This window comes from Rhipicephalus sanguineus, chromosome 7 (assembly GCF_013339695.2).
Source record: "Rhipicephalus sanguineus isolate Rsan-2018 chromosome 7, BIME_Rsan_1.4, whole genome shotgun sequence".
NCBI classification, from domain to species: domain Eukaryota; kingdom Metazoa; phylum Arthropoda; class Arachnida; order Ixodida; family Ixodidae; genus Rhipicephalus; species Rhipicephalus sanguineus.
Window position 1 is genome coordinate 93,733,284 of NC_051182.1, and position 21,759 is coordinate 93,755,042.

The 21,759-nt window shown below is 45.3% G+C and overlaps 1 protein-coding gene across 1 annotated transcript in view; it reads right to left on the bottom strand.

Annotated features, from left to right (window-relative positions):
- Positions 1-734: 734 nt before the first annotated feature.
- The window catches only part of LOC125759130 (uncharacterized), a 29,181-nt gene continuing 8,156 nt past the window's right edge, over positions 735-21,759 (bottom strand). Inside the window, exons 2-4 of the mRNA XM_049417446.1 lie at positions 13,863-14,082; positions 984-1,005; positions 735-865 (exon numbers count right to left, since the gene is read on the bottom strand). Coding sequence (XP_049273403.1) covers positions 735-865; positions 984-1,005; positions 13,863-14,082 — 373 coding nt within the window. The remainder of the gene's footprint in view (positions 866-983; positions 1,006-13,862; positions 14,083-21,759) is intronic.

A 21,759-nucleotide genomic window follows, 5' to 3' on the forward strand; every position in this document is an offset into this window, starting at 1 on the left:
TACGACCCATCACCAATCCATCACTTCACCGACCATAAAGCCGTTATAATGAAGGGGGAACGGAAGCCACGTCTAGCTACCACTTACGATTAATAAAATTTCCTGTATAAATATATACAGTGTTTGTCACGTCTTTGATGATGTATTGGGCTATCGCTTTGATTACTGCTGGACGAAACCACTGAAGATTTCACGGTGTAACCATGATTGCTTCAGGAGCTTCGCCCAAGTTCTTCATCATTCACCCGTGGATATACTGTGAATTTTTTATGTGTGGTGGTCATTATGACAAAATCGGTCAGGCGTCAAAGAAAAAGCAATTTGCCTTCGCTTAAGGCCAGATCTAGATAATTCGGATAAAAGCGTGAGACTCGTTATCCGAAGGTTGTGGGTTCGATCCCTAACGAAGGCAAGTTCATTTTTTGTCTTATGCATTCTTTTTCAGTTTATGTCATAATTACTGCCCTAAAGTTAAAAAGAAGTACAAAAAAGTTTGGACAACTCCCCTCTAATAGGTTGCTGAGGAAATGCAATGCACGCAATGTCCCTGTGTTACTCTTCTCGCAGTAGCTTTTCGCGTCCGCACCTCGGGATCTGCAGATACCGGCGTTTCGCTTGTGTTTGTCTGGCTGTCACCTAGGGATTTTCCTTACGCTGTTGCCATTTGACTGCTGTGTCCTGGTTTCCTAAAGTAGGGAATCGACGTGGTCGTTATTCTTCTGCTCGCATAGCCCTCACGGCGGGATCCGCTCTTCGTCAGCACTGCCGTTCTTGGGCGAGCGAGAGCTGTCGTTCTCGGCGAGCCTCCTCAGCGGCGTCCATGACGGGAGAGACCTTCCGCCAGCCGGCGCCTTGCTAGTGGCTGCTGCGTGGGAGCACCCGTAGCAGCGAAACCCTCAGAAACTTTGCGATGATGGAACGGTAGCACCCCCTCTCGGCCTCGCAGCGAAGCTCGGTGGCTGTTTCGCTTGGAACTGGCTAACCATGCCTCCGTTCACCTTCGGTCTGTAAACGCATTGCACTTAGCAGGAGTATAGAACACTATATTCACTACCGAATAGTTTAGAAAAGACTTATTCCATCAAAAGACGCTACGAACACTTGGAAACAGTCTCTATAAAACAACGACACAAATGACTAAACACATGACACAAACATAAATATACATGAAACTTTTAACAGAAATGTCCAAGTCCACAGTGTGTCCTCAACACATGCTACTGAGGACTAACATACACACACTTTTCCCAAAATACACAATGCACATGTCGATGTATATATACAATATACATGACTGTGAACACGTCAGCATATATGTACAGCAGATGATATGGTACATGTAATTTACTCAAATGTACAGTGTTGGCATGAAATGTGTATATACAAGAACCCACACACCTACGGGAACATGCACACGCAGAAATAATCAATACAAACAGATTATATGCATTAATAGATCATTGCTTGGTGACCTGGTTACAAAAACCAGGCCAGGTCAAAAATCACAGCATATCCACGGAGTGAATGATGATGAGTGGGCGAAGCTGCGGAGGTTCATCGGTAAACCGTGAATCTTCCGTGAATTCTGCCCAGTACATCATCACCGACGTGAAATCGGGCGCGTTTATACTAAAGGTTCGATGAGAGTTATGACAACTAGTAGCTCACTTTAATTTTACATGTACGCTGTGAATTTTCATTGTTTAGAAAACCATTGCTTTATGAAACATCTGGCGTCTTTCGTTAAGCAGCTGGCGTCTTTTCGTTTTGCTTTAGAAACATCTGGCGTTCTTTCGTTTTGCTTTTACAAAACATCTGGCGTCTTTAGTTGGTTTATTTCATCAATCAACGGCGTTTTGAACAAAATTTTATTGTTTAATCACGCACAGGAGAAATCTCACCAGGCACTACCTTGGAGGTAAACAATGGCTGCTAATGGGAATGAGAGACAGAAGAAGTCGGCTTTTAGCTAACACTTACACTTCTACTTCTACTAACGTTTCCTACTGGAACATGCCAATGGCTGCTAATGGGGAATGAGAGACAGAAGAATTCGGCTTTTAGTTAACGCGCACGCTGCGAATTTTTTATTGTTCAACAACGCACAGGAAAAATCTCCCACCGGCACCACCTTGGAGGTCAAGATCTGGTACTAGCGTTACGACTGGTTACGCACTACGACTACGACAACTACGAGGGACGAACGGGTGCCGCTTTAAGGAGCTTCGCCCCTAAAAGATAGAAAGACAGAAAGAGAGAGAACGAGATGGGAAGAAGTAGGCACGAAAAAAAGATAGAAAAAACAGAGAGCAAAACAGAAATAGAAAGAAGTAGATGGAGACATATATATATTCATATATTCTCATATATTCCATTCGAATTTAATATACGAGTGATTCCATTCGTCCTTCGAATTGTGTCGTCGCTATTCGATTTCGGTCCTCAGGTCAAGCATACATTATTGAAAATCCTAATATTTCCAAATTAAATTGTTTTCGAACGTCGTCAGATGTAGACGATCAAAGGGAGATTTGTGCAAAAATTCTACTACCTTCTCTCCCTCTATTCCGAAAAACTTGCAAACAAGTTCAATCCAGACACGTCCAACGGCAGTAGATATTGTTGAGTACTCTTTATACATGCAGAACCTGTGTCTTCTGATCGGATGAAATATAAAAGTGTTTCATTGCAACTTACTTACACAGTAATAGTGGCATATATACGGGGGTTTCAACTAATAACAATATCTTTTTCACGCTGCCGCCGCAGCAGGCGTCACGCATTTCAGACTTTCAGGTCGCAAGGTGTGGTGGTTCTTGGGCCCTCAGATGCAGGAAAACCAAGACACGAACATGGAACACATTTATCGACTTGACACACACACAATTACACACGCTTTGTCCCACTGAACAATACAAATATCCCTCAAGTCTTAAATCTCAGAGTTTATAACCCACACGCGAGAGGATCGGCGCGTCCTGACGTATAGGCCCGTCGAGCGTCACTCACAGTACCGCAGTCAGGTAGCGACGATGCCAGCACGAAGCGGACAGGTGAGTGATGAAGTCGTGCGAAGGTGCACGAGCAGACGACGACCTGCTCGTCGCGGAACGTACAGGCCCACGCTGACGACGGCCGACTCGGACGTGGCACCGAGGCCACGATCTCGGCTCGGGAAAAGGTCAGTTTGGGCGTGGCACCGAGGCCACGATCTCGGCTCCAGAACGGGGTCAGCTCAGGTTGTGCCGGAACCGCTTGGACGTGGCACCGAGGCCACGATCTCGCCTCCGGAACGGGGTCAGCTCAGGTTGGGCCGGAACCGCCTGTACGTGGCACCGAGGCCACGATCTCGGCTCCTGGCCCGCACGCTTGCTCGTTCCCGGGACACAGCAAGCTCGTCCCGGCTGGCCTGGTCGCACCAGCTCGGTCCCTTTTTCTCTCGGCCCAACGACCGGCGCTCTGGCTGCCTGGCCGCGTTCTTTCAGCCCGGCGACGTTCTGCCGCTCTCGAGCTTCGCGAGCTTGGTTGGTTGGTTGGTTGGTTGATCCTAGAGGAATGGCACAACCCACCACGGGGGATCGGCCACGAATCGTGCGGCAGTAGGATGTGAGTGAAAAAAAAAAAAAAAAGAGGGGGGGGGGAGAAAAAAAAAAGGATAATTCTAAAGAGATAATTTTAAGTAAGCGAAAATGTTATTTGTGTTCGCGGTTTCCCAATTGAATGCTAAAGAGATAGAAAAAAAAAATGGAAGAGAAAGAGTTAGTTAAATAAAAGCATTAAATAAATTATGAACGATAAATGAAATAAATAAATCACCGGTGTGTACTAGAAATATTAGCACGGCAGTCTTTTTGATTCGTTTATATAGTTAATTACTGCCTCACATATGTCCCTGTTGCAGTGACCCAGTGCCGACGCCCCCAGGGAGAGTAATGCCGTTACGGAAAGCTCAAGCCCAAGTTTTCGGAAAGGAGGTTCAAGAAATCTTTGCCTTAGATGTTGATATCGGCGACATTCTGTGAAAAAATGCTCTATGGTTTCTGCTTGCGAACAATAACAACATTGAGGGGAAGGAACAAAACCAGGCCTGTGTAAGTAAAAATTTAAAGAGGGAATTCTGCATCGCAATCTAGTTAACGTAACTTCTAATTGTCTTGTGCCACACCATGAACTATGCCATGGAAACCTAAGGTGCTGAAAGTCTGCCCCGTTTAGAACAGAAGATCGTGTGTGTTCCTCTCGAATACAAAAATATCGAAATCGTGCGATAGTATTTTGGGAGGAGGGTCTTAGAACCTTCAGGACCGGGCCCTGAATTGATGCCGCCGCCAATGTGTCCGCTGCTTCATTTAGAGTTATTCCAGTATGACCTGGTACCCAAACCAAACGGACAATACGTACATGATTGGGCATATATGTATATAATTCTGACAGGCAGCTCGATGACTTTGGTACTGTCAAAGCAGTGCAAACTGACAAAGAGTCGGTCAATATAACCACTGAAGAAATAGATGCTGGGAGTTTGCGTAATGCCAGAATAATTGCCATTAATTCTGCCTGGAATATTGGCGTAAAATCGGGCAGTCGAAGAGAAAAGGACCAGTTTAAAGCTGTTGAATAAATGCCCACTCCTGCCTTCTCATCTGCAACGGAGGCATCTGTGGCTATGACTGAACTTATCCGTAGACTCTTAAGGTGGTCGCTCAACAAGCAATTTAAATATCTAATAGGCAATAGTTTAGCATTTTTTGGAAATATATCATCAAATTCTATTATTGTTTTATGATTGAGTACACTTGGGAAACTTATTTCGCGCATTGTTACTTGTAACGGCTCCAACAGCTGCTGTACGAAAATTATTTGAGGGCGATGTAACCGAGACCACTCACAATCAAAAAATCTGGACGGTTCGCGAAGAAATATATATTGCGAGCGTCTCTGTGGGGAGGCATAGATGTTTAGAAATGTCTGGACTGTTAGAATACGAAACCTAGTTTGCAGAGACGGCAGGTATGTTTCATGGTAAAGGATATTATTAGCTACAAACTTAGGAAGGCCTAAACATATCCGTAATGCCTCACGTTCTATAGTTAGGAGAGGGCGTAATTTATAAGCGGGTGCCCCACAGAATAACACACATCCAAACTCTAATATTGGTCGGACGTACATGCTATATATCATTAACAATGTTTTTCTACGCATTCCAAAACGAACGCCGCTGATTCGCCTTAACAAACCAAGTGCACGTAATCCTTTGGATGCAATATATTCAATATGTGGGCTCCAATTAAGATTGGTAGTGTATACTATGCCTAAATATTTTAATGACTCTACCTGTGGAATAAAATCCTGCCCATACATCAGTGCGATTCGCACAGGAGATGTCAACGGGAACGCGAGAAGAGCACTCTTGTTAACATTAAGGGACATGTGCAGGTCACTAAGCCATACTTCAATCTCATTCATATATGATTGTAGAATATTATATAGCAAGTGTATATCATTAGAAGCTGAAAAGAATGCAATGTCGTCCGCGTATACATACACTTGCACGTCATTGTGAGAAGGAATAGAGCTTAGTAATATATTAAATACCATAGGCGAGAGAACCGATCCTTGAGGAACTCCCCTTGTCTGCGAGCAATAAAATGTGCGTCCGCTTAAAAAATTTTGTATCCATGCAATTATATACTCAGGAACGTTAACATTTCGGAGTTTATTAATCAAGATGGCGTGCTCTACACTGTCATACGCCTTAGCAATATCTAAGGTTACCAGTGCGGCGTACTGCTTTTTGTGCCGAGCAAGCTTAATTCTGCTTTCTAGATCAACATGTGCACACCATATAGAGCACCCAGGTCTGAATCCAATTTGGGAATCACTCAATATGTGATTTTCTTCTACCCATTCTTCAATATGCCTATATAAAACCCGCTCTATTAGTTTTACAAGGTTTGAAGTGAGCGAAATAGGTCTAATATTGTCGATTGCATAGCCAGCGCCCTGTTTTTTAAGTAGTGGAATTACTTTGGCGACTTTCCACTCGGGATGAATCCATGCGTTTTCTATAGAAAAATTTATAAAGTTAAGAATATCACTGGGAGACAAATCAAACAAAATTTTTATCATGCCTGTAGTTATGTTGTCAGGACCTGGAGATGAAGCTGGCAGTGACTTTACTATTTCTGATATCTCTTCTAATGTGGTTGCCTTATATTCATTAGCTTTTCCTGTAACTGACAAATGATAGGGTAACAACGATGCAAAGCGATCTTCCAATCCCTTCCCAATTGCCTCCAATGACTGCAACAATTCTGCGGGTGATAAACAAACCGATTCTATATTTATTGGTGGCGGAACAATCTTTCTGCATCGCAGAAACCTAAAGAGTGCTTTCTTATTTTTGGTCTCTGACATATAGCTGTAATGTTTGGAGTTATAATCTTCTTTTGCTTTGTCAACCGTTTGTCTAAACGTGGCAGCGGTATATTTATAGTCTTTCCAATTACGTGGGCACTGGTTGTAGAGTAACTTCTTCCAAGCTGCTTTTCGTCGCCTATAGTCGCGATCACAGTCTGTGTTCCACCATGGTGAATGCGTTCTATTTTTAGTTGATTGCATTCTGAATTCGGCTTTTTTCCTACTGTCACCTAATAGCTGACATAAATGAATTGCTTTTACCTGATCACTTAATCCTGTCTGTTTATTTAAGCCTGATCGTAGTGAATCTTTAAATTTGCTGTAATTAACATAATTTCGAACATGTTTGGTTAACGAAGTAAGTGGGCACACTATTTCAAATAATATTGGTAGGTGATCACTGTTTGTGGCCGATGTGATGGCAGACCAGGACGAAATAATGCAACTCGAGCTTGAAAAGGTCAAGTCTATCACAGAACTTGATAGGCCAGATACATAAGTTGGAGTTCTGTAATTCGCGCAATGAACGTCATTCAAGCTGGTCCATTCTAACAACCACACGCATCGGATCGGTAACCCCACGAAATGTGGTGTGAATTGAAATCTCCTGCTATGATTATATTCTTTCTACATGCGGCTACTGCGGAATCAAGTAAAGTAGTGTTCAGAACACCTGTAGGGAAATAAACATTCACTATGGAAAATGGTGTATATCCAGGAATAGCTACGTCCAATGCCAAAATTTCACTTTCTGCCGACGTTGACCGATATGAAATTTTTGCTCTATGGCCAAATTTCGTAGAGATGAAAAACGCTAGGCCCCCTCTACTAGAAGGGCGATCCAACCGAAAACAGTGATAATTATTTAGATTAAAACTTTTTTCTGTAGATAACCAGGTTTCTTGCAATAGAATTAAATCAGGAGTAAGTTCTGCACAAAGTTTTAACAGGTCAGTTGCTGCAGCAAGAAGTGAGCGGCAATTCCACTGAAGTACTTTTAATGACCCTATGTTGAAGGTAGGCCGGCGGTCTCAACTGCTTTCTGAAGAATGTTGTCTTTCAAGAAATCATCCTTCGTTAGTGGACTATTATCCTGACATTTTTTTGTCTTCAATCTATGTAGAAGAACAGATTTCGGGGAGTGGGGGGTAGCCCGACGTTTACCGGCTCTAGTGTCCAAATCCATACTTTCAGTACTTTGTGAAGTGGTCTCGGAGTTATTACCATCCTCCTGTTCTAAACTAAATGTGGGAGAATCAGTGTAGGCAAAACTGCCAGACGCAGTTTCTGTCGTGATTTTTTCATTTATGCCCTCATGGATGGTTTTTTCATTTATGCCCACATGAATACCTGTATCAGCAGATGCTCGCCCTGCAACCTGCAAAATTTGTGACATCTGAGCCGACAAAACTTGTCCGACTGTCTCTGAAAGATTTGAAAAAATTGTATTCAGTGCTTTCGACATAGCCTTTTCGACAGCAGCTGCCACGACTTCCCCTATAGATGCATCCATGGCTTTAGAATGCCGAGCAGCAGCTTCAGCATATCCACAGGATCTCTCTAATACGATAGCCCTAGCTTCACGGCGTGAGCATCGCTGCCTGTCTATGATTTCTAAAATTTGAAGCTCTTGAGCTCTCGCCAGGCAGTTTGCATGATCAGCAGGGTGCGAACCTTGACAAAGACAGCATCTTTCGCTTTGGGAATTACATGTTCTAGTGTCATGGTCTTCTCCGCATATGCGGCACCTAGGAGATGATCGGCAGCCCTTAATGGTATGACCATAACGCCAACACTGAACGCATTGCAGTGGACGTGGAGTAAGTGCTTCAACTCTATAAATTAAGGGCCATGCCTTAATCTCTGTGGGCCTATTTATGCCTGCAAATGTCACAATGACCGACTCTGTGGGGACTCTCTGATTATCAGAGACGCGAGAGCATCGGTACACTGATGTTGCCCCGGCCGCTGAAAACATTTCCAAAACCTCTGAAGCGCACAGGCTCGAGTCAACTCCGCGGACTAAGCCTTTAACGCAAGCGAGATGAGCAGGAATAAATGGGCTCACCGGATGGGATGCAAACGTTGAGCACTTTAAGAGGTCAGAAACACAGGCCTGGTCCGGAGAGCAACACAGAACTCCGCCCCTGCCAAACTGTCGGACATCGGTGATGTTTTGGTAGTGTGGGGTAGCTTTCCGCAACTCCTCCTGAATTACCTTTGGGTTTTTGACACGGATTAATCCCCCGTTGGTCGGCACTAGTGCTACTGGCACGCTGTGAATACCACTGCGCAAAAAAGCCTCTATAGGCATGTCATTATTGGGAAGAGAGGCCGTCCAGAGGAAAGACCTCTGGCCAGGGGAGGAGAGAGACATTAGGTACTCACAGTACGATCAGGTCAGTAAAAAGGGGAAAAAATAGAACAAAAACTCACAAATACACTGCCGCCCGACACGCGACCGACACCCCGACAACAGATCGCACCAAACCACCAGGCAGAAAAAAACACTGCTGCGAGAGCGTCGAACGACCGGCCACGAGAAAAGCGTCTCTTGTTCTTGTTCTTGTTCACCTGCAACTTTGGCTCACACCCACTGTGGGGGATTGGCCAAGACTTGAGTGGTTTTATAAATGTTATAATTCTTTAGAGGGGAGGTTACAAAATAGAAAAATTATAAATTTGATAGGAAATTTTGACACTTGATCAAATATGAAAAATAAATAAAGAAATAACAATAATGAAATAAAATAAATCAATGCCCGAATATTTTAACTATATACATGAGTTGACACAGAAGAATAGTAATATAGATTATCTAGTTAGCCGATTGGTTTCATTGAGGTAATCCCTCACAGCCACGCAAACCTTCGCATTGGAGAACCCAGAAATAGAGGCTCCAAAAGACAAAAGCACAGGCACAGATAAATTCATTCCAATAGCCCGTAAAGGCCTTTCCAAATGGGTTTTTCGTGCTGTAGTATATCGCCTGCAGGTCAGAAAGAAATGATCAATTGTTTCCAGCTCACCACAGAATGCGCACAGTGGAGAAGGTGCCTGAGCAGACCTGTGTTGGTAGAAATTTAGCCTCGGTACACGACATCGTAGCCTCGTAATTGACACTTCCAGTTTACGGGTTTGACAAAATGACCTCCGCCAGGGATATAATAAGTGCCGATATTCTGTGGAACTTGTGAGTGCTGTGTCTGCAAAAACTTCCATAATGCTACGCCTGCGAAATCGCGCAGCCGTCACATAAGCGGATGTTGGAAAAGAAGGTAAAATCGGTCCATTAATCGACGACTTCGCTAAAGAATCGGCAATTTCATTTAGGAGCAACCCTTTATGTCCAGGAACCCAAACTAAGCGAACTTTTCTCAAATGCACGGGTACCAGTGCACGAAACGCCTTTATTACGTGGGAGTCAACCCCAGCAGAAAGTGCAGCACAGAGGGATAGGGAATCTGTGAGTATAACGGCAGATGTAATTGTCGAGTTTAACTTGCGCAATGCCAGCACTACTGCCAGAAATTCAGCCACAAAAACGGGTATGAAGTCGGGTAGTCGAAGGGAATAAGACCAGTCCAAATTCGGGCTAAATATACCAACACCTGACTTTTCGTCACACTGTGATGCATCTGTAGCAATAATAATGTTAGTGCTAATGCTCTGCAGGTGTTCTTGTAATAAACCGTCTAAAGTATGATGGGGGAGTAATTTTGCATTATTAGGAAAAATATCATCAAATTGAATATCCACAGGGTACGAATTATCACGAGGCGGGGTTATATCGCAGATATGTACGTTCAAAGGGTCCAGTAAACGTTGTGCAAATATAATTTGGGGTGTGTGAAATCGCGGCCATCTAGCCCCAAAAAATAATTCCGGATGGGAAATAAAAGCTGTTTCTGATTGTCGTAGTGGGGACTCGTAAATTCTTAAGAATGTCTGAACAGTCAGAAGGCGAAACCGGCACGAAAGAGAAGGAACCCTCGATTCTAGATACAGAACGTTGTTAGAAACAGTTTTTGGAAGGCCGAGGCATAAGCGCAGCGCTTCCCTTTCCAAAAGAATTAAAGGCCGTATCTTATAGGCTGGGGCACCAGAGAATAGTACGCAGCCAAATTCCAAGATAGGGCGAACGTACATGCGATAGATCATTAATAGTGTGTCTCTTTTCAAACCTGTGCGGTAGTTGCTTAGCCTACGCAACATGCCAACAGCACGCGCACCTTTTCCAGCTGTATATTCGATGTGGGGTCGCCAGTTAAGGGATTGATCATAAATTACCCCAAGGTACTTAATAGACTCCACCTGTGGTATGTCCTCATAATGGTAACTCAGTGAGATGTGCACAGGGCATTGCAGTGGAAAAACAAGAAGGGCACATTTACTCGGATTAAGCAAAAAGTGATTGTGATCGAGCCAGATCTCCAGGGTATTAAGGTAAGTCTGCATCCGTTCATATAATGTCTGGATATTATCTGCCGTTGCAAAGAATGCGATGTCGTCAGCATACACATAAGTTGTTATTTCCTCGTGTCGTGGAATGGTGCTCATTAGTATATTAAATAGCACCGGGGAAAGCACTGAGCCTTGCGGTACTCCTCTCGTTTGTGTATGGGTAGTCGATGAAAAACCGCTTTTAAAACAATAAAATTTTCTGTCCACAAGGAATTTCCGAATCCACGCTACTATGTATGCCGGAAAATTGAGATATTCCAATCGATCCAATAAAATACCATGTTCTACAGTATCATATGCTTTAGCGATGTCTAAAGTAACTAAAGCCGCATATTCATTACGTAGTCGTGCTAAGTGTATACGACTTTCTAAATCAACATGGGCATTCCAAATTGAACACCCAGCCCTGAACCCGATTTGACAGGGACTTAGAATTGATCTCTCGTCAATAAAATCATTGATTCGAGTATGGATAATTCTCTCGATTAATTTTACTAGATTTGACGTCAAGGCGATTGGCCTTATGTTATCCAAAATATACCCTCCATCTTGTTTCTTAAGCAGCAATATAATTTTAGCAATTTTCCACTCCAAGGGTATCCATGCATTCTTTAAGGAATAATTCACAAGTTCTAAAAGAACATTAGGCGATTCCTGAAGTAAAACTTTTAGCATTGAATTCGTAATTCCATCTGGTCCAGGAGCAGTGTTCGGTAGACATAATACAGTCTGAGTCAATTCATATAAAGAAATTGCCGGAAAATCATGCGAAGATACCGACATGTTGCGAATAGCCGATAGATTAGTGGTAAAGCGACGTTCTAAACCTTTGGCTATCTCTTCCAGTGAAGCGCTCATTTCTTGCGGCGTCAAGATACAAGATTCTAATGTTAAAGGCGTTGGCAGTACTTTTCTTGTTCGAAGGTACGCAAACAAAGCACGCTTATTTTTTGACTTGGAAAGGTAATCGTAATGTCTAATGTCATATTCTTCTTTTGCACGGTTAACAGTGCGCTTAAATACGCCAGCGAGAAACTGATAGTCTTTCCAATTTGTTGGGCATTGATTATGTAGGAGCTTTTTCCAGGCAGCTTTTCGTCTTCTGTAATCGCGCGTACATTCATCATTCCACCAACGAGAAGAGGATCGTTTACTCGATGGGATAACGAACTCGGAGTTTTTCCGAGATCCGTCTAGTATTGAGCCGATCTTAGACGCAATTTCCTGACCACTGGCATTCTGAAGTTTTAAAAGAGCAGAACGCAGACAGCTTTGAAATTTCTTGTGATTGACATATATGCGTGTTGGCTGATCTAAAGTTATTATTGGGCAAGTAATATCAAAAACTACAGGAAGATGATCGCTGTTAGTTGCCGAGTCAACCACGGACCATGATAAAATATTGATCGCTTTTGTGCAGAACGTTAAATCTAACACTGAGCGAGTCTGACCTCGAACAAATGTTACCTGCCCTTTATTCATACACGAAAGATTTTTGTCAATGGTCCACTCCCACAGTCGCCTCCCACACAAATCTGTTTTGAGCCCCCAAGACAAATGATGTGAGTTGAAGTCTCCTGTTAGTACAATTTCCTTTCTACAGGCTGTCAAAACGCTGTCGAGGTGGCTCGTACTTTGTACACCGGTGGGGAAATAACAATTTACGATCGAAAAAGGGTGGTAGCCTGGAAGACACAAATCTAATGCTATAATTTCACAATCAGAGTCCAACATTCTGAAAGAAATTTGCGCCCTATGACATATTTTACTTGATACCAGAATCATTAAACTACCGCCACGTGTTTGGCGATCTAATCGAAAAGAACGAAAACCTGCGAGAGAGAAATTTTTATCCGGTGTAAGCCAGGTTTCTTGGAGAATTACAATATCAGGGTTAAGTTGATTACAAAGGTAATTTAAGTCAGTTGAGGCTGAGAATATAGATCGGCAGTTCCACTGAAGTACCCTTAACTGACCAATGGTGGTGAGCGCACCGCAGAGGCGCTTGCCGCTTCCTTGCCGTTATCTTTATTCGTAAGCAACGATTCAGTCTTTTTAGTTTTTGACTTGAGAGCAGCAGAAATAGGGGACCTTGCACGTTTATGAGCTCGAGCATCAATTTCCATGTCTGTGGCATCACTTGTGCTTGGCTGAGGCGTAGACCGGTCTGATTGCACTTGTGATACAGATTGCTTAGCCTTATCTGCAGATGCAGAAATTTTGTCCAGCACTAGCCTATGTAGTTCAGCGGTGTCAATGGTGACAGTTGACTCAGGCGCTGTAGGAACCTGGATTCCTGGCGTCATCTGATTTGAAATCATTTGCATGAAACATTCGGAAAGGTTGGATATTAGTTTATCCATAGCCTTAGTCATTGCCTTCTCCACAGCAGATTCAATTGCCTGCGATAGATTAGAATCTAGATTTGAAGTGTGTCGTGCTGCAACACCAGAATATCCGAAGGCCCTGTCTTTAACCATATCAACAGCTTCCCTTCGCGAACAGCGGCGGCGGTCAATAATTTCTAGTATGTGTACTTCCTGAGCACGAGCAGAGCAGTCGGAGTAGTCTGCAGAGTGACTCCCTCCACAGAGACAACACTTTGCTGATGTTGCGGAGCAGTCGCTTGAAGAATGGCTCTCTCCGCAGGTACGGCAACGAAGGTTTGATTTGCATCCTCCCGCACTGTGGCCGAACCTCCAGCAGTTTTTACACTGAATTGGACGAGAAGCGAGGGGCTCTACGCGAAAGATGAGAGGCCATAACTTTATTTCGGACGGGCATGTTGTGCCCACAAATGTCGCAATGACAGATTCAGTTGGGATCCTCTCGTTGTTAATAATGCGATTACATCGGTAAACGGAAATGACGCCTGCTCCAGAAATCCTGTCTAGTGTCTCGGCTGGACTTAACTTGGAGTCGACGCCCCGTACGAGGCCCTTAGTACACGCAAGGTGAGGCGGAATAAAAGCACTCACCGGGGTTGAAGCAAACGAGGTGCACTTAAGCAGATCCTGCACACAGGTCTGGTCTGGTGACCTACACACTATGCCTCCTCGCCCGAATTGGCGCACGTCGGTGATGGTCTGAAAATGGTTTGACGTGGCTTTAAGCTCCTTCTGGACAGCCTGGGGGTTAGTGAGCCTGATGAAACCTCCATTTGTGGGCACCAGTGCAACAGGAATGCTGCTGACACCACTGCGGAAAAACAAGTCTAGCGGTAAGTCATTAGACGGCAGTGACGCTGACCAGGCGGATCGCGCCTGACCAGGAGAATTGGTCGACATCGGCACCGAAGATTGAGATAAAATCAAAAGCAGATACTCGACTAGGGACACAAAAGCTAAAACCACTCAATACTCAGCCAACAACACCACAGCAGGCGGCGTCTTCCAGCCCGTTCTTGTTCACCTTCAACTGCGGCGTGGCGCGTGCTCACCCATTGAGCGCTCGCTCGCGCACACCGTCGTCGTCGTCTCTGGTTCGACATACTCTCTTGTGGGTTATAGTCTCTTAACACACATATAGTCTCTTACTACACAAGGATATACACATATAATTATTATCCAACAACGTTGCCTTTTTTAATTTTTATGTAACAATACGCAACCACGTACTCCAATTAGCCTGAATTGGACAAAAATAGTGCTTAGTTATTTATTCTTAACGTTCCTTTCTTGTGTACTTTAAAAAGAATGTTTTACTATGTGCACTGTAAGGACAGATACTTTATGATTTTGTGAGTGCCAGGATATGTAAAAACTGTTTGATGTTGATGTCGAAAAGACACGTACGCCACTCGCAAACTGTTCGAAGAATATTGTTTTCGATCTCATTCGCGCCTGGCACTATTTGTTTCGTATTCAATTCGATTCCGCCATTAATCGATCGGTATTCGATTTGATTTTTAAATAAAGCTACGATTCGCGCATCCTTACGAGGATTCACTGCTGATACAAGATACATAGGAGACATAATGCAACAGAGCTGATCACGTTTAATAGATGTCAGCACAGTTCTTCATATTATTGCAGCTCTAAATATCTGTCTTTAGGAGAGATTAATCATATCTTGTGAATTGCGTCTTAATAATTAGGACTTCATAATTAGGACTTGTTATTGACACTCGCGGAAGCTCCGCAACATCAAAGGCAGATTCAGGCATCTCGCACTGTCGCCCACTTTTCACGAAGCCTTGTTCCCGAGAGTATCCTCTCATTAGTTTTGCATGCGCCCGGTCGTTCACGTGCTAGCGCGGAATTTTCCACATTCGTGTGTCATCGCATTCATCTGGAGTGACATACTAGACGATCCTGCTTGCCGATCTCTTCAGGTCTTAATTCAAGAATTCTTCTTATATGTGTCATCGCATTTCAGGTAAAACTCCGGGCTGGTACCATCTGCGGCTGACGTCATTTCGTGCTCTCTCCGAGATTACTTCTTCGATGTCGTCGTTAGCTTTACGATTGATTAGAATGGGACTTCTATTGTGTTCCCCATGTGCGTCGGTGCGTCATAAACACTTTCGAGCAAACCTTATCGACGGAAGTGCACCTGAGCCCGCGTCGCTTTTACCTCAAGAATCTGTTCGCCTTCGTCACTTGACTGGTTTGGCAGTTTGCGAGACAATGCAATTTTCATTTTAAGGCGATAGCGTTAAAAGCTCGTTTCGCAGAAATTCCGGCATCGGCGTCGGTGACGGCGTCGTTCGTTGTGAGCGAAAAATCACCTTATCCGTCATCTTAAGATTGAGAAAGATGCAAGTAAAACAAATAATAAATATCTTCAGGTTCGAGCGAGAATCGAACCCAGGCCGTCTGCGCGGCACACACGTGTTCTACCACGGAGCCGCGCTATATCTTGAAACTGCTTCGAAAAAAAAAAAACACGATATGAATCATCGAGAAAGACTCAAATAAAATAAATAATAAACATCTTTGGGTTCAAGTGAGAATCGAACCCAACCGTCTGCGTGGCAAGCAGGTGTTCTACTGCAGAGCTACGCTATTTCTTGAAACTGCCTCGAAAAAAAAAAAAAACACTATATGAATGTCATGTAGTAGAAGGAGCCTCCTTAACGCACCTAATATTGCGTGGCAGAAGCGTAGAATCGCGCCAGGCGTCGAAACATGTGAATTGCGCCACGAGTGGGTGTTTTAAAGGCCCACCCGTTAGAAAGCTCTCAGGACATATTTAATCATCATCAGCAGCAAAAGCATCAACAAAGGGAACAGCTGCGTAGGATCGCATGTTGCCTTACGGACTCATAGTGGGCCCTTCTCTGATTCGTAAAAGGAATAATTATGGTGCAGCAGGCACTTAACAACTGTACTTGCAGTAGGCATTCTAGGATACTTTGAAACGGCCAGTGTTACACGCACAGTCGTTCGTTTCCTTACGGCACGGTTGAGGCATGCACCGAGAAACGAAGCCAAGCTAGCAATTGAGAAGGCGATGCCAACGGGGCCAGATTACGCTATCGCGTTCTACTCTTGAAGGCGAAGCTCAAGCATCGTCCAAGTTTTTCTGTCTGTTCAGTGCTCCTCTGACAGCCTCGTTGCTATTTGCCTTACGGGTCAAACGAACGCTCATGATAGTATTTATATTATTAAGCTTCTTTGATTTCTCAAAAGCCGTGCATGACTCCCACTTGCTCGGTTTGGGTACGAGATGCCTTTGTAATGCCATGATTAAAGGAGTTTATCACAAGTGAAGTTATTTTTTACCATGTACGCTTTTAAAAAGCAGCTGAGTAATTAACATCGCTAAAATCAGATGAAGGTCAGCATCGTACGAAATATCCAGAGTTTTGGCCTAAACGGGTTGACATTCATTATTGCATTGGTTGGCATTCGTGCATTATTGCAAACATAACAGGGAATCGGCTCTTGTAGGACTGTCCATTGGGGGCCATTGGGAGAGGCCTCCGTCCTGCTCTGCACATAAAAAAATGGCCAGGCCTGCGCAGAGCACGCAGTACAGTCGCAGCGTATGCTGGAGAAGCGGCCTTCAAGCCTGTTGTACTTTCTATTAGGCGCCTAGTGCAATGATGGTGGCAGTATGGGCTTGTTGGTATTGTATTCTTCTTGATGGTAGCGCAGGCTAAAAACAGGGACAACAAAAAAGGCGCACTCGGCACAACATAACGCTATCTTGTTTCTAGTGTGCCTTTTCTGTTGTGCCTGTCTTTAGCCTGCGCTATCACCAACTTTTCTACAGAGCCGAATCGCGCGTATCTTACCGCTATTGGATCTAGTCCCACAATTTCGTCCGTTTTCCCTACGCGAGATATAAAGAAATATACTACTTCCTTTTCTGCATGTAGCTGTTTGAGACAGGACGCTGCGCACACCAGTGAGATATTTGTACTTGTCTTACTTTATACGTTGTCACTTTGCGTTTCTGCACGCGTGACTAAGTCGCGCCTTTTACGTTCTCCTCAAACGCTAAGCGGCGTCTGCGTCGATATGCAACGCTTATTGCGCGCAGCCATCACTTCCCACAGCGGTACTAGGCACGCGCCAAACCGGACTACTTCGCGTGGAAGTTAATGGCCAGAAGTTCCGGCCCTGTAGCTTTCCCTTCAATGCCAAGAAAAGTCGTCCGCGAGTATAGTGCAAATATAGTACCCACTATGCCGTAATTTATGGTCGTTTTGCAGAGAGAGAGAGAGAGAGAGAGAGAGAGAGAGAAAATTTAAGTGAAATGCAAGGAGGTTAACCAGAAGAAAGACTTTTGGTTTGCTACCCTGCACTGGGGAAGGGGTAAGGAGATAGAAAGATAAGGAAGGAAAAAAAAAAGAGAAATGGTGAATAAAAATAAAGAAAAAAAAACCCGCGCGCATTGAAGCACGGGAGTGTCATAGTCGCTTAGCGAGGCCGGTTGAGCGCAGACACTTCAGCGGCGCCTTCGTCGCTTTCTGGTTGGAAGCTCGAATGTTCCGGCCCTCCAACGTAGCAATGTGCCCAGTACGCGTCTGTTTGGCAGTGTGTGCACCTATACGTAATTGCGCACTTTGGTGATGCTGTAGCTTGCGATGATGTTGAATTGTAACGGGGCCCTTTGCGATGGGTCGGCAGCTTTAAACCACTCACTCGTTATGCGATTCACATGGTGCGAATTCACTTCTGCTACGCAATATTACATCTTGCGACATGGCTTCTCCCCGACATGACACTTGTACAATGGATAGATGGATGGATGCGAAACTTTATTGTAAGTGCTGAGGTGCACGACTCAACGCGCAGCGGGCCGCTCCCACGTTGGAACAGTCAGGCCAAGCCCAACCGCCGCATCGTGGGCAGGGGCGCAGCCAAGGGGGGGGGGGGGGGTTGGGGGGTTTCAAACCCCCCCCCCCGAAATTTTTCAATTTTGCTTGCGCATATATACACGCACACATACAAAAGCACGCACGAACATACATAAAGTATGGTTGAACCCCCCTAAAAAAATTTTCTGGCTACGCCTCTAATCGTGGGCCCTCTGGACAGCCCATAGTTGAGCCCCGACTTCGGGGCTCTTGATAGCGGATAGCCACTTGTCTTCATTGAATTGGTCCGTGTTCCGTAACGAGGGGCAATGCCAGAGCACGTGGTCTAGGCTAGCGAATTCGTTGCAGTGCCTGCGGGAGCTATTGGGATAAATGTCGGGATAAATTTTATGTAATAAAGCCGGGCTGGGATACGAACCCGTCTGCAGTAACCTGAGAGTCAATGCCTGTGCTCGATTTAATTTCTTGTTAGGAAGGGGAAAGTCTCTTCTGCCGAGATAGAAATGCTGCGTAATTTCGTTGTACGTGGTCGGATGATCTCTGTTCTCCATAACTGCGGGCCGGTGAGGGTGTTCTCCAAGGTCGCGGAAAGCGAGACCTCGCGCCGTGGAGTGGGCCAGCTCGTTCAGATCTCTCAAGCACTGGCGTTACTCTGTGGTGGAATACCTGACCGCCATGCAAAGTGCCTGGATTAAGACCCTGTTCTCTTTGTGCGAATGTTTTTCTAATTGTGCGCGATAGCTGAGACGGACACCGGTGGTCAGCATGACCACCAAAATCGGCTGTTGGAAGCTCATAACAGCTTACGCTGTAATAGGTTGATGACGTTGATGATTGCACTGCAACCAAAAAAAAGTACATGAATGTAAAGGACATGGGGACAGAAAGTGTTTACGTTTGCATGTTTGTTTGTTTGTTTCCCGTCTATGTCACTTCTTTACTGTGGTGCGCTGGAACAATGCAGGCAAGCCAATATCAACAAGAAACCAAAAACCAATTCTTACATCTTAACTGAGTAATGTTCATCGTGAGGCTACTGCAACTTGGTCACGATGCCTCGCTAGAATAGGATAAGTCACAATAGGATAATTCGTGGAAAGCAAGAACATGGTTGGCCCGTACATTTGGTATCTTTGTACTGCTCGTTGAAAAGCCACTCTTCGATACCCGCGTGTGAGAGCTGCCTACTTTGACGCTAATACTATATCGAGCTGTTATTTAAAAAAAGAAGAAAAATTTGCAGTGGCTTAGCTCGGCTATGCCAGGATATACGTAGCGTTAGCAAAGGTTCAGCTGATTATTCTGAGCTTTCCAGATTTCCGCAGCACGTTTAGCTTTCCGCAGCACGTTTTAGCGTTCCTCTGTTCATTCTTCTTACGCTGAAGCGCTAATTGCCAGGCAACTACTTGAGGATCCGATGACATAAGCTTCTCGGCTCTTCTGCGCCGTTGAGCAGCATTTGCGCTCTCCTTCTCCATGGCGTTACCCACCTGCAAACGCCACTCAGAGGCGCTATCAAGCGGCACCAGCGCACTGTCAGACGGCGACTGCACAGCGAAGGCGAATACACCATCTCCCGCTAAAGAGGACCATGAGTAGATGCGAAGCCGGAGCACTTGCACGATCGCGTTTCGTTGGCGTTCGTTGGGCATGCTATACCGAGCTCGCGTCGTGGAACGCGAAAAGCGACGCTACGCGCGTCGTATCTTCCATCTAGCCTGGCCGTTAATTCTCACAGGGCGAGCGGGGAACGCGGTCGACGGGCGGGCGAGAGGGGGCAGCGTAGGAGAGGAGAGAGAAGGGGAGGGGACGCGCATGCGCTCGGGCTCATCGCGGCGTTGCGCAGGAGACAATTTCGGCATGTCTAGCCCGCGTTTCAGAGGAAGAGTGGAAAGGGGGAGGGGAGAGGGGAAGTGGAGAGGGTAATGGGAGAGGGTGAGTGGAAAGGGGAAATGGGATAGGGTAGATGACAGGGAGAATGGCGAGGGGGAGTGGAGAGGAGGTGTGTGGAGAGGGTATGCGCATGCGCAGTAAGGGTGGTCACGCCGCACACCACCACCGGATTGAGCTGCGCCTTAAGATACTTCGCATCTAATAGCTGCGCGCGCCATGGCTACGACGTCACCCCTCTCGAATGCGCAGAGCAGCAGCGGCGAGTCACGCGCGCATGCGCAGCACGGCTTATGATGACCCCCGCGATACCTGCTCTGGCTAGGCAAGTGTAGCTAACGCTACAAAAACAGAATCAAATGATATATAAAGCGAACGAGGAGGCATGAATCGAAAGGAAAGAGTACGCTTTTACAGGGAAACGTGATGATGGAATTTTTAGGGGCGAAGCTCCTTATAGCGGCACCCGTTCGTCCCTCGTAGCGTAGTATGTAACCAGTCTTACGCTTTGACCTGCAAGGTGGTGCCGGTGGGTGATTTTTCGTGTGCGTTGTTGAACAATAAAAAATTCGCAGCGTTAGCTAAAAGCCGACTTCTTCTGTCTCTCATTCCCATTAGCAGCCATTCTTTACCTCCAAGGTAGTGCCTGGTGAGATTTCTCCTGTGCGTGATTAAACAATAAAAATTTTGTTCAAAACGCCGTTGATTGATGAAATAAACCAACAAAAGACGCCAGATGTTTTGTAAAAGCAAAACGAAAGAACGCCAGATGTTTCTAAAGCAAAACGAAAAGACGCCAGCTGCTTAACGAAAGACGCCAGATGTTTTCTAAGCAATGGTTTTCTAAACAATGAAAATTCACAGCGTACATGTACAATTAAAGTGCGCTGCAAGCCGTCATAACTCATCGAACCTTTAGTATAAACGCGCCCGATCTCACGTCGGTGATGATGTACTGGGCGGAATTCACGGAAGATTCACGGTTTACCGATGAACCTCCGCAGCTTCGCCCACTCATCATCATTCACTCCGTGGATATGCTGTGATTTTTTTTTTTAGGGTGATGTTGCAATAACTCAGTTACTGATGCACCTGTCGCCGCGGTTTCTACATGGCTGCGGCACTATGGTGTTCAAATAAAAGGTTGCGACTTCGATTGCCAGTCGCTGCGGTGGCTTACTGATAAAAGCGGAGAGCGAATCACTTTTCCGAAAACGTTTCGTCCGAAAGAGTGGAAGTGGCCCGTGATCGAGCTCATTTATAGACATCCGTTGTCACTGGCATCGTTGAGTGCCAGGAAATCCTTTGGGCTTTCTCTCGAGTATAATTTGCTGTGTGGCGTACGAAGAACTATCATCTTCACGAACCGGCACGCGCTCACTTCGTTATCTTAGTCAACTTCGTCCTCCTCTTCCTCTTCTGCTTTGCCCCCAGAACAGGTGCGCCGATTTGTCCGCCGCAAGATGTAGTAACAACGATGGGTGAGGGATGCTAAGTTTAACACGTCAGCAATTACATAAATCCCGGTGTGCCGACGCCGTGCCGCCCTATACCGCTATGCCATGCTCCGGCTAGGTTGGACGACGAGGACGGCGATGATTGGTTGTAGCCAACCACACTATACATAATAAATGCACTGCACAGGTCCACCACCAGTCCACCAGCTCTGCTGCGACCCTGCCATGCGCGACTTTGTGTAAGCTGAGCTTTTTTTT